The 13,590-nt window shown below is 36.2% G+C and overlaps 1 protein-coding gene across 4 annotated transcripts in view; it reads left to right on the top strand.

Annotated features, from left to right (window-relative positions):
- The window catches only part of CRY1 (cryptochrome circadian regulator 1), a 96,129-nt gene that overhangs the window by 61,339 nt on the left and 21,200 nt on the right, over positions 1-13,590 (top strand). For 2 of the 4 annotated variants that reach the window (XM_036866795.1, XM_036866796.1), the window contains exon 2: positions 669-777. In XM_036866795.1, coding sequence (XP_036722690.1) covers positions 669-777 — 109 coding nt within the window. Of the gene's footprint in view, positions 1-668; positions 839-13,590 lie in introns of all 4 variants that reach the window. The other 2 variants (XM_036866797.1, XM_036866798.1) reach the window with 1 other exon arrangement.

The following is a 13,590-nucleotide window of genomic DNA, read 5'->3' as shown; positions in this document are numbered from 1 at the left end:
TATTTCTTTTTTAAAATATTTATTTATTTATTTATTTATTTATTTATTTATTTATTTATTTATTTATGGCTGCGTTGGGTCATAGTTGTGGCACGCGGGCTTCTCTCTAGTTGTGGCGCTCGGGCTCCAGAGCACGTGGGCTCTGTAGTTGCAGTGCGTGGGCTCCAGGGTGCTTGGGCTCCATAGTTGCGGCACGCGGGCTTTCTAGTTGTGGCACACAGGCTCAGTAGTTGAAGTGTGCGGGCTTAGTTGCCCCACAGCATGTGGGATCTTAGTTCCCCGACCAGGGATCGAGCCTGCATCCCCTGCGTTGGAAGGCAGATTCTTAACTACTGGACCACCAGGAAAGGCCCTACTTTATTTCTTTATATGATTTTTATGTTTACAAATTAAACTTTGCTAACAGTCACTCGTATTTAATGAAAGTTAGCAATTTAATTTAGGAACTTCATTAAAAAATACTGAGAAATTTGTGCTGTAATTAAAAAAAAATTATAAGTATGATTTCTGGAAACTAATTTCTATATAAGCTGGAAATAATAAGATGATAAGAGGTAAAAAAGGTGATGGGGTGGCATTTCAAATTTTAGAATAACATGATTTTACATTACTTTATATCATCTAAATATATATTTTGAAGAATTTAAATAATATTTTCCTCTCTCTAGATTTTTGCTTCAATGTCTTGAAGACCTTGATGCCAATCTGCGAAAATTAAACTCTCGTCTGTTTGTGATTCGTGGACAACCAGCAGATGTGTTTCCCAGGCTTTTCAAGGTTATTGGAAAAATCTTTGCATAAAATAATAATCTCTTGTCAGAGAAGACACGTATTTGGGGTAAAGTATGGGAAATATAAGTGCTTTTAAATAAAATATTGTGGATATTTTCTCTATTTAATAAAAATGTTACACAGTGTAAAATCAGACAGTGAAAAAAATGATTTACAATGAAAAGTTTCTTTCTTCTACCTTAAACTGACAGTTCCCCTCTCAGAAGCAACAACTACTACCAGTTTGTGTATTCATTAGAAGTATTCTTTGCACAAATAAGAATGCATATGTGTATGTGCTTATATACACATATTTGTGTTTGTGTGAATGTTAACCATCCCCCCTTTTTAAAACCAAAGTGAGAACATGCTATGTTATATCATTCTATGCCGTGCTTTATTCACATAACCATATATTTTGGAGATTGTTCCATGTTACTTTCTCAGTCTTTTAAATGGCTTCATAGTACTGCATTGTGTAGATATGCTGTAATTTCTTTTTTTAAAAATTAAAGTATAGTTAACTTACAATATCATATTAGTTTCAGGTGTACAACATAGTGATGCAATATTTTTATAGATTACACACCATGCAAAGTTATTATAAAATATTGACTATATTCCCTGAGCTGTATATTATATCCCTGTGACTTATTTATTTTATAACTGGTAGTTTATACCTCTTAATCCCCTTCACCGGTTTCACCCCTACCCCTACCCAACTCCCCTCTGGTATCCACTAATTTGTTCCTTTTTGGTTTTTTTGGGTTTTTTTAAAATAAATTTATTTATTTATTTATTTTTTGGCTGCTTTGGGTTTTCGTTGCTATGCCCGGGCTTTCTCTAGTTGCAGTGAGCAGGGGCTACTCTTCATTGCAGTGTACAGGCTCCTCATTGTGGTGGCTTCTCTTGCTGCAGAGCATGGGCTCTAGAGTGCATGCTCAGTAGTCGTGGCGCACGGGCTTAGTTGCTCCACAGCATGTGGGATCTTCCTGGACCAGGGATCGAACCAGTGTCCCCTGCACTGGCAGGCGGATTCTTAACCACTGCGCCACCAGGGAAGTCCCCACTAATTTGTTCTTTATATCTGGTGAGCCTATGTCTGTTTTGTTATATTTGTTTGCTTGTTTTTTAGATTCCACATATAAGTGAAAACATAACAGTATTTGTCTTTCTCTGTCTGACTTATTTTCACTTAATCATAATGCCCTCAAGGGCCATCCACATTGTCACAAATAGCAAGATTTCATTCTTTTTTATGGCTGAGTAATCTTTCAGTGTGTGTGTGTGTGTGTGTGTGTGTGTGTGTGTGTGTGTGTGTGTGTACATCTTTATCCAGTCATCTGTTGGAGGGCACTTAGGTTGCTTCCATATATTGGATATTGTAAATAATGCTGATATGAACATTGGGGTACATATATCTTTTTGATTTAGTGTTTTTGTTTTCTTCAGATAAATACCTAGGAGTGGAATTGCTGGATCATATTACCATATTATCTGTGTTCTATTTTTAATTTTTTGAGGGTATAATTTCTTTCACTAGCTTTCTATTGAACATTTAGTTATTTTTCCACAGGCCTTTTGCTAATACAAGTAATGCTGTCAGTGAACATCCTTGTTCACAAAAAACAAATCTTTGCTCACATGTGCCAGTACATTTGTGGGACAATTCTTATAAGACTTTCTGAGTCAAAGGGCTGTGACAATTGACATGCTACAAATCTGGAATATTTTTAACTTGGTAGAATCTTAAAAATCTCCTAATCTTATTCCTCCTCCTTTTTTCCAAATGACAAAATTAGTCCTAGAGAGATTAAGTGAGCCGACCTAGGTCATAAAACTAGCTCATGGAAGTGTTCAGACCAGAAACTGAGTTTTCTGGCTTTGTTAATTTATCCCTTCCTATTTACTACCATTAGTATTCCTAATGTATATCTGTTCTTTTCTTGCAGCTGTTTGATTCATCAAATTTTTATAATAGCATTGTTTCCACTTCTAATATACAAGAGAACAGTTCCTTTTCCTGAATGAAGTATCCGCAGTGCTGGGAATCAAACCAACACCACCTAGCCTTTTTTTCATCAGTGTGAAAGAACCTTTTAATGTTTATAGAGTTTGGCTAATACAACAGTTGTAGCTAGTGAAAATTTATTTTATAAAAGTTTTCTTACTACTGTAGCTACTTAGAGTCAGAATTTAACCTAGGTACATGGAAGAGCTCTGAGAAGAAAGGATATCAGAAACAATGGTAATAGTTTATCAGCATCTCACAAGTATAAAAGTATATGTGAATCACTGCTCAACCCTATCTAAATCCATGTGTTATAAGTAAAATGAATCTTAAGAGGATTTTAAGTACCTTTAAAATAACAAAACATTTACCTGCTTTAAAAAAAATGGTTTAACTCAGCAAGTCTTTTGTGTTCTTTATTTTGAGCTTTCTTCTGCCTGAAATAGCATATTATTGGATCAAACTATCTTCCGTATATAGATGATGTCCTGTCTTGTTACTTTGGCAGAGAGGCAATGGTTTCTGCAAGGGCCATAAAATACAGATACGTGACTATACTTTAATATACCTAGAGTGCTTATTATTGTATTCTGATACAGTAGTCTATATAAAATGTCATTTATGAAAACTTTCAGATTTATTTAATATGTCTGAACCATAGAGGGAGTTAATTCCTCTTTTTATTGTATTGATATTTTTATTTTTACTTTTTGTTTAGAGGTACTATATGCATGTGTTTCCAAAAAAGAGCCCAAGAGTATGTACAATAAAAAGCAGGTCTCCTTCTCACCCCTAACCTTTACACCCCCAGTTTCTCTGAGGAAGAAGATTCTTTTGTCAGTAACTAGCTGACTCATTTACATTACTGTCTCTGGTTTTATTATTCTAGTACAGCAGATAGAGAGAACTTTAATAGGTAAGTAATCCAGCTTCCCACATTGGAGGTAAAACTGGTTTAGACCTGATAACAGTGCCTTTAGTTTACTGGGGTGGAAATAGTGATTTCAGTACTGATGTCTCCTCTAGTGTGCACCTTCTTTCTATAGCATTCACTCATTTTATTCTGTTTATACTAAGTAGATTTAGGAATGGGGCCAGAGCATTTTTATAAACACATTTTTACACACACCTATGTTGGATAAACTTGTTTTTTCTTACCTTTTTTCTACTTAGAATTTTTCTCAGTTAAATTCTAACTTAATATAAGCTGACAAGATGGCTTTTTTTTTTTCTTTTCATGTTCTACTGAAGAAATGATAAACTTAGCAGACACTAGCCTAGGCAAAACTTGAATGACAGTATTAATCATAGGTATCTTATATAAATTATTATTATTATGCAGTTAAATCTTGTATCTTCTACATTTGGTGCCAGAGTGATAAGCTACCAAGACCACACATATTCTAGGGCCTGCAGAAACTTTTTATGAAGAGTTTGAAGTATTGGTTTAAAACATTCTCATTATATCCAAGAAACAGAGACATGTGTCTGAAATCTTTATAGATGGACACACTGAAGCATAGTAAAATGTTTTGTTCAAAATCAGAGAATAAATCAAAGAAGAACATATAAAACCACTAACATTTCACATGCATAAATTTATATTATGCTTTTTGAGTCATTTTTTTTTTTTTATAAATTTATTTGTTTATTTATTTATTGGCCGAGTTGGGTCTTCATTGCTGCACGAGGGCTTTCTTTAGTTGCGGCGAGCGGGGGCTACTCTTCTTTGCGGTGCGCGGGCTTCTCATTGCAGTGGCTTCTCTTGTTGCGGAGCATGGGCTCTAGGCGCACGGACTTCAGTAGTTGTGGCATGTGGGCTTCAGTAGTTGTGGCTCGCGGGCTCTAGAGCACAGGCTCCGTAGTTGTGGCACACGGGCCTAGTTGCTACGCGGCATGTGGGATCTTCCCCGACCAGGACTTGAACCCGTGTCCCCAGCATTGGCAGGCAGATTCTTAACCACTGTGCCACCAGGGAAGTCCCTTTTTGAGTCATTTTGGATTCTTGCTTTATTATTTCATGGTACATGCTCATTTGAATAAGATAATTCATTCAACAGATATTGATTGAGTGCCTGCTATGTACATGGCAGTGTTCAAGGTGCTGGGGATATACTGGTGAACCAAACAGAAAAAGTTCCTACCTTCATGGCACTTACACTATATTGGGAAGCAGACCAATAATAAAGTAAATATGCAATGTCAGGTGGTGATAGGTGCTAAAATAAAATGTGGGATAGAAAGTCCCAAGGTGAGGGAAGGATAGTTACTTTATATGGAATCATGGAAGGCCTCACTGATAAGGTAACCTTTGAGCAAATATATGAAGAGATTGAGCCATGCAGATATCTGGGGTGTGATATATTGAATCCACAAAATTTTGCAGCTTGTTCATCAAAAGGTAGAGTTTATTTTCTCACTCCCTTAAATCTGGGTTGGCCTTATATCTTGTATTCACTAAGTGCCAAAGGAGATACCGAGTTTCAAATCCTAGGCCTCAAACGACCTTGCAGCTTCTACCTTTGCCCACTTGGAACGCTCCTTGTACCATGTAAGGACTGGGCTAGAATGTCACATTATGGGAGACCACGTGTAGAGAGAGTGGGCCAACCAACAGCCAGCACCAAGGTCTGAAATGTGTGAGAGAGGTCATTTAGATGCTCTGGCACCAGCCAAGCTACCAGCTGATTGCAAGCTTGTGAGTGAGCCCAGGTGAGACCAACAGAAGAACCATCTAGTTAACTGACAGACTTGGAGAGTTAATCAGTTGTTTTAAGCTGCTAAGCTACTGCAACGTGGGGAAAGAGTGTCACAGGCAGAGGGAACAGTAATTACAAAGGCCCTGATGTGGAAGTGTGCCATGACTTGTTTAGGAACAGCAAGGAAGGAGGCCGGTGTGCTCTAGCCAAAGCACAGTGAGTGAAAATAAGAGATAGGGTCAGAGAGGTTGCAGGAGCCAGATCACAGGGCTTTACCATGTTAAGGACTTTGGCTTTTACTCTGAGTGAAATGGGATGCCATGGGAGATTTCTGAGTAGGGGAGTGACATGATTTCACTTACATTTAAAAGAATCACTTTGACTGTAGAGAATAGATATTGGAGAATGGAAATGCTGTAAAGACTTAAGCAGAAAGATCAATTAGGAGGCCATGGCAGTTATTTGGAAACAAGATGATGGTGACTAGGACTAGAGTAGCAGTAAGGGTGTTGAGAAGTCGTAGGATTTTGGTATATTTTTTGAATAGAGGCTATAGGGTTTGTTTATATGTGGTATTGAGAGTCAAGGATGACTCCTAGGTTTTTAGCCTGGGCAAATGACACAGTGGGTTGCCATTTAGTGAGATGAGGAAGACTATAGGAGGAACAAGTTTAGGGAAAAATCAGGAGTTCACCTTTTTTAACATTTTAAGTTTGAGACGCCTTTTAGACATCTGAATGTATTTGTTGAGTGGGATTCAAGTCCAGAGCTCAGGGGAGAAGTCTGTACTAAATTTAGGAACCTTAAACATATAAATTGTGTTTAAAACCCTGAGACTAGATCTATGGAGTAAAGGAAGGGGTAATGGATGGATGCGTGGAAATTTTTAGAGCTTTACCTTCTGTATGTTTGGGTTATTTTGTGAGATAACTTTTTTTAATGTAATTATACTACTTCAAATGCTTTCTCCCAGGAAGTTTGTTATTTATAACTTTGTTTTCTAAAAATTTTATGTTTCTTAATTATTTTCACAATATTACTCATTAATGTTTAAGAACTGCACGTCCATTTAGTGGTTCATATTATGCCTTCTGAATGGTTAAACAAATAATTGTGATACACAAAAACAGATATGAATCTTAGTGCCTAAAATTGCAAAGTGAATATTCACTCATTTCACATGAAAATATTTTAATACTACATGCAATCTTATTGTTATATTTACTGTTGAAATTCAAAGATTAACCGCGTGTTGCTTAAAATAAAACCGGGCTAAAGAGTAGATAGGGACTTCCACCTGTGGTTAAGATGTAGAAAGTTGCAGTAGACCAACATTCCTGTCTTAACAATGTGAAGAAAGTAAATATGCCACAATATCATAGGTTTTTTGTTTGTTTGTTTTTAACCTATTAGAGAGTTGATGACACAAAGAAACCTAAGTAAACCAAATTGCATAAAGGGATGAGACTTTCATGGGAAAGAAGAGACCCATGGCTACATCCCTGGAATCACAGCAGGAAGAGAAGGGATTCTACCATAGTTGAGAGAGAAGAGAAACCAGTTGAAATTTTACCAAGCTTTTTGTGGTCATATGTGGGCTGACATGGCAGATAAGAATTTCAAGAAGCCCTAGTCACAGAGTAAGTTTACACCCACTCTCCAGTTCTTTCTAACAGTGCCTTCATGGAGTACCAGTGGCAGTGTGCCAAAGGCTGGGGCGCGGGAAAAGAGTTGAGAGGGTTCTCTCATAGAAGTGCACTGGGCATTCACTTAGTGCAAAGTAGCAGTTCACTGAAGCTGGAGACAGGACATCAGGGTAGAAAGATGCCTCCAGAGGTGTAGAAAATTAGGGGACAGGGCTGGAAAACAAAGAGAAGTCCTTAGCAACCATAAAGCTGATGGGTAGACAGCAAAGCGGAGAGAGATGTCCTATAGTTTGTAAAGCTAGTGACTGGGCTGTAAAGCAGAGAGAGACATCTGGAGTCTTGTTAGTACTCACATCTCAAGCCCTGTTGAAGAAAAATCTGAATCCTGCCCTCAAAATATTTGAAGCCAGTGGTGAATGAAATTTAATTAAAGCAACAACAAAGCCCAGACCCAGCTCAATTACTGACTCCAGCAATTCAACTTCTATCAGAGCAAAGACTACGCACTTTTCTAGAGATAAATGTTGTTTATTCCGTTTCTAGTCTTTTATAACATCTGTTGTATGATCACAAATTATGAGACATATGAAGAAGCAGGAATATGTAACTTGCAATCAAGTAAAAGAAAAACCATCAGTGGAACCAGTCCCACGGTTGATGCAGATGTTGGGATTAGAATAAAGAAAGGACTTTACAATAATTATGCTGTAGATAGTAGAGAATCTAGTCAACAGGTGAAAAACTGTGAAGAGATGGTAATTTTAGTACAAAAATGGAAAGTATTAAAAAGAACCAAATGAAACTCCTAGAACTGAAACATGCAATATCAAAAATGAAAATTCATTAATTGGGTTTATCCAGATTGAACAGAGCAGAACAAAAGATCAGTGAGGTTGAAGACAGTCAGTATCCCAACTGAAGCACAAAGAGGAAGATTTTTTTAAAAAGGCAATAGAGTGTCTGAGACTTGTGGAACAACAGTAAATGGCCTAACATATCCATAATTGTAGACCTAGAAAAAAGAGGGAGAGAGAGATTGGGACAGAAAAAAAATATTTGAAGAGATAATTGAGTTTCCAAAATTGATGGACGATATCAACCTACAGTGCCAAGAAGCTCAACAAACCCCAAACAGCATAAACATAAAGGAAACCACATCTTGCCACATCATAATCAATTAACTGAAAACCAAAGATAGAAAATTTTATAAGCAGCCAGAAGAGAAAGGACATATTCAGGGAACCACACTAAGAGTGTTTGATGGTTTCTTATTAAAAAAAAAAAAAAAAGAGTCCAGAAGACAATGGAAAGGCATTTTTAAAAAGCTAGAAATAGCAAAAATATTCATTTTTTAAAAAGAGAAGGCACAATGAAGGCATTTTCAGGCAGACAGATGCAGAGAGAATTTATTTCCATCAGATCTATACTATAAGAAATATTAAAAGGGGACTTCCCTGGTGGCACAGTGATTAAGAATCTGCCTGCCAATGCAGGGGACATGGGTTCAATCCCTGGTCTGGGAAGATCCCACATGCCTCGGAGCAACTAACCCCTTGTGCCTCAATGACTGCGCCTGCACTCGAGAGCCTGCGAGCCACAACTACAGAGCCCACATGGCACAACTACTGAAGTCCACGCTCCACAATTACTGAAGCCTGTGCACCTAGAGCCTGTGCTCCACAACAAGAGAAGCCACTGCAATGAGAAGCCCACGCACTGCAGCAAAAAGTAGCCCCCCCTTGCCACAACTAGAGAAAGCCCGTGCGCAGCAACGAAGACCCAATGCAGCCAAAAATAAATAAATAAATAAATAAATAAATCTATTTTAAAAAGAAATATTAAAGGAAGTTCTGCTAGGTAAAAGAAAATAATTCTAGGCTAAAGACAGGATCTTCAAAGAAAGAAGGAAGAGCACTAAAAATATGGGTAAATATAAAAGACCACTTTTTTTTTTAGTTATGTATAAATATATCCTATTTTAAAAAGACCATTGACAGATTAAAACCAACTAATATTGATAAATTGTAGGGAATAATATGAATATAGTGGGGCTTGAAACATATATAGAAATAAAACCTGTAACAAGATCACACAAGGTAGGAAGAAGGTAAATAGAAGTATGTGTAAATTCTTACATTATTCAATTGTAATATATTATTTGAAGGTAGACTGTGATAACAATATATATTGTGATCTAAAATAACCCAAAGAGCTATTTCTAAAAAGTTAATAGAGGAATTTTAAATGGAATACTAAAAATATTACTCATTCAAATGAAGGCAGGTAGGGGGCACAGAGGAGTAAAAGAAGAGATGGGCAAATGGAAAACTTACCAACATGATAAAATTAAACACAACTATATCAATAATTATATTAAATATAAATGGTCTTTTTTAAACTCTCCATTTAAAAGACAGTTTATCAGACTACATAAAAAAACAAGCAAGAACCAACTATATGCTGATTAGAAGAGACACTTTAAATATGAAGAAACATAGTTTGAAATGAAAGAGACTGAAAAAGACGTACTTTGTAAGCAGTAAGATAAAGAAGTAGAATTCAAGACAAAATTACCACAGATGAAGAGTAAAGTCTCACATCAAAAATATATAACCTGGACTTCCCTGGTGGCGCAGTAGTTAAGAATCCGCCTGGCAAGGCAGGGGACACGGGTTCCATCCCTGGTCCGGGAAGATCCCACATGCTGCGGAGCAACTAAGCCCATGTGCCACAACTACTGAGCCTGCACTCTAGAGCCCGTGAGCCACAACTACTGAGCCTGCATGCCACGACTACTGAAGCCCACATGCCTAGAGCCCGTGTTGCACAACAAGAGAAGCCACCGCAATGAGAAGCCCGCACACCACAACGAAGAGTAGTCCCCGCTCTCCACAACTAGAGAAAGCATGCGTGCAGCAACGAAGACCCAATGCAGCCAAAAAGAAAGAAAGAAGGAAAGAAATGTATTAAAAGAAAAAGTATAGCCATCATGAATATGTATTATCTACTAATAGCATAAAAACACATGAATCTCAAACTGATAAAACTAAAGGGAGAAATAGATAAATTCACAATCATAGTTGATCTTTACATCTCTCATTTATTGATAGAATATACAAAACCTAATAAAGATATGGATGATATGAATAACACTATGAAATCAATTTGTTGTAACTGATATTTGTAGAACACTACACCCAAGAACTAGAGGATACACATTATTTTCTTGTGCATATGAAACATTCACCGAGATAGACCATATGTTCAGTCGCAAAACAGTTATCAACAAATTTCAAGACTGAAATCTTACAGAATAATATTCTCTGACTTCAATAGAATTAAAATGAATAGCAAAAATGTGTTCTTTTCAAGAAGTTTGATTGAATTACTGTATACATTTACTGTCCTATGTGACAGTTTTATCATTGTTAGAGATTTCAGTAATTAAAATGGGAAACAGAAGCTTAGGTTATTTTCCTTATCAAAACTATGTTCCTTGGAGCCACAATATTATGATGGTTTTCGTGCTCTTGTACATTGGATGTCTTAAGCTGAATGCAGTTGAGGGGATCCTTTCTAATTACAGGAAGGTACTTCTTTCCTTCAGCACTGTGATCTGACCTGTGACAAATCTGTACTATACACTATGTAAATGGCTAACAAGTGAATTGCAAAACAACTGAATGTGCAAATCTTAGTGCTGGTGCTGAAATCTCTTCAGAATAGTCATCATGATCTCAAAGTTTGTTTCAAAATTTGCAGGCATCAAGTGTCAATCAAAACTGAAGATGTAACAGTAATGAATGTTGAATTCTCATGCTTTAGGTGTACTTCCTTATTAGAGTTTTTGGTTCTCTGCTATTTTTACCATACTGTTTCATTTAAATTTCCTACAGGCTAACTTCATTTGTGTGATTGAAATAAAATCGCAGTATATAAAAAAATAAAAAAATAAATAAAAATTAAAATGAATAGCAAGAGAATAGCAAATCTTTGTAACTGAATGATAATGGAAATACGGTATATCATACATACCGTATTTGAATACGGTATATCAAAATTTATGAGATTCAGCTACAGCAGTGCTTAGAGGAAACTTAATAGCTTTCAATACTCTATTAGAAAAGAATCAAAGAACTAAGTTTTCTACCTTAAAAAATAGAGAAAGAACAAATTAAACCAATAGTAGAAGAAAGGAGATAATAAAGAGAGGAATGGATATCACTGAAACTGAAAGCAGACAAACAATAGAGAAAATAAATGTGGAATAGACAATTTCTTGTCTCTCAGCTCCAAATCCACCCTTCTTTGCCCTGCTTTGTGATACTGAAGCTGGATGCTGTAAACTTTTCTCCTTTGCTGGCTGGCTTGATTTTAGGTTTTGTCAATAGAAATTGCTGTTGGTTCTTTGTAAGGTCATAGCAGGAGAGAAGGGGCTTTCTTTTTGGTATCTTTATAATTTTTTTCCTAGCACCTTAGCTAGCAAATGAGCATGTGGGAGGACCACTAGCACTTACCTCAGTAGCCCTCACCTCAGTAGCCCTCCTGGACAAGCTCCAGCTCATTCACACCCTCTGGCAAATGTCTCTGCCACGCAGTGGACCGATTCTACAGATCAGCTCCAGTCAGCCCATACCCTGCAGGAAGTTTCTCAGCCACCCACTGGGCTGTTCCTAGGAACCAGCTCTGGCCCTAGCCCTCTGGCAGGTTTCTTCCCTACAGGGAAGGTTGTTCTTGAGGCAGCACACCCCATACAATGAGGTGTGAATCTCAGCAGCAGGGAAGAAAGGGAACTTTCTTAATTCATTGCTTATTTTCCCTCCATTTAGAGGTGGTAGCTGCTTTTGGACACCTTAGAACAATACTATCCAACAGAAGCTACATGTGTAATTTAAAATTTTCTAATAGCCACCTTTAAAAAAGAAAAATGTGAAGTTAATTTTTTAGATGTATTTTATTTAACACAGTATGTCTAGAATATTATCTTTTCAATATAAAATCATTACAAAACTATTAAACTATTTTAACCTTTTTTTATATGAAGTCTTTGAAATCCACTGTATATTTTATGCTTATAACACATCTCCATTCCAACTAGCCACATTTCAAGTGCTCAGAAGCCACTTCAATGGCAAGTGGTTATCTACCATATTGGACAGTATATAGCCTTAACTCCTCTTCTTTTACTTGCTGACAGTTCTTCAAGTTAAATTTTCCCTGTTCAAATTACTAATGTGGTTTCTGTCTACTGACTGAACTCGTTGATTCAGAGTTCAGTTTTCTTTTGAAAAGATTAATAAAATTGATAAACTCTTAGCAATATCTGATCAGGGCCAGAAAGGGAGAAAACACAAATTACCTTAAGAATAAAAAAGGGGACATCACTAGAGAGTCTCTAAACTTTAAAAACATAATAAAGAATATTGTAAACATCATAATACCAATATATTGTACAACTAAGATGAAATGAAAAATATTCTTGAAAAGTGCAACTTACTAAAATTCTCAGAAGAAAGAGACAGAAAACTGAATAGCCCTCTCTTAAAGAAATTGCATTTGTAATAAAAAAAACCTTCCAATAAGTAAAACTCCATTTCCCAGATGGCTTTACTTGTGAATTCTACCACATATTTAAGAAAGAAATAATACCAGTCTTATGACACTCTTTCAGAAAACAGAGGATAATATTGGGGACACAGAACTTTTTTATGAGGCCAGCATAACTCATACCAAAACCTGATGAAGAACTTTTAAGAAAGAAAAAAAAAGTATAGCCAAGTGTCCCCCATAACACACACTTAGATATCCTTAATATATTAACAAATAGAATTTAGCAATATTTTAAAATAATACTACATCATGATCAGTGGGGTTTATTTCAAGAATACAAAGTTGGTTCAACATTATAAAATAATAAATTAACATAGTCTATCCTATTAATAGAGTAAAGGACAGGGTATTATGGTTGTCTCAGTAGATGAAGAAAAATCATTTGACAGAAGTCAACACCCATTTATAATTTTTAAAAACATTATGCAAACTAGGAATAGAAAATTGATAAATATCAATTTGGTAAAGATTGTCCACAAAAAGCATAGCTAACTTCATACTTAATTGTGAAACACTGAATGCTTTACACCTAAGATAGGGAACAAAGCAAGGATATTCACTTTCACCACTTACTGAAAGTCTAGCCAGTGTAATTAAGAGTAGATAATTAACTTACCAGCTCTCCCTCACCCCCATATCCTCTATCATAGCATCCTATTTTTTTTCTAATAGTTATTATATATTTAATTATTTATTTACCTCTGTAAGTTCCTCAGTAAGTTCCAGGAGGGAGGAACCTAGCATAGGAACTGGCCTATACTAAGAATTATAATAAATACTTGGAATATGAATGAAAACTCTTTTTTGTGTGTGCTTTATTTTTTTTTTACTATATCTTTATTGGAGTATAATT

The sequence above is a fragment of the Balaenoptera musculus genome, chromosome 10 (genome assembly GCF_009873245.2).
Source record: "Balaenoptera musculus isolate JJ_BM4_2016_0621 chromosome 10, mBalMus1.pri.v3, whole genome shotgun sequence".
Classification (NCBI taxonomy): Eukaryota; Metazoa; Chordata; class Mammalia; order Artiodactyla; family Balaenopteridae; genus Balaenoptera; species Balaenoptera musculus.
The sequence above is the reverse complement of the archived record's forward strand: the minus strand, read 5'-3'. Positions and strand labels throughout refer to the sequence as shown.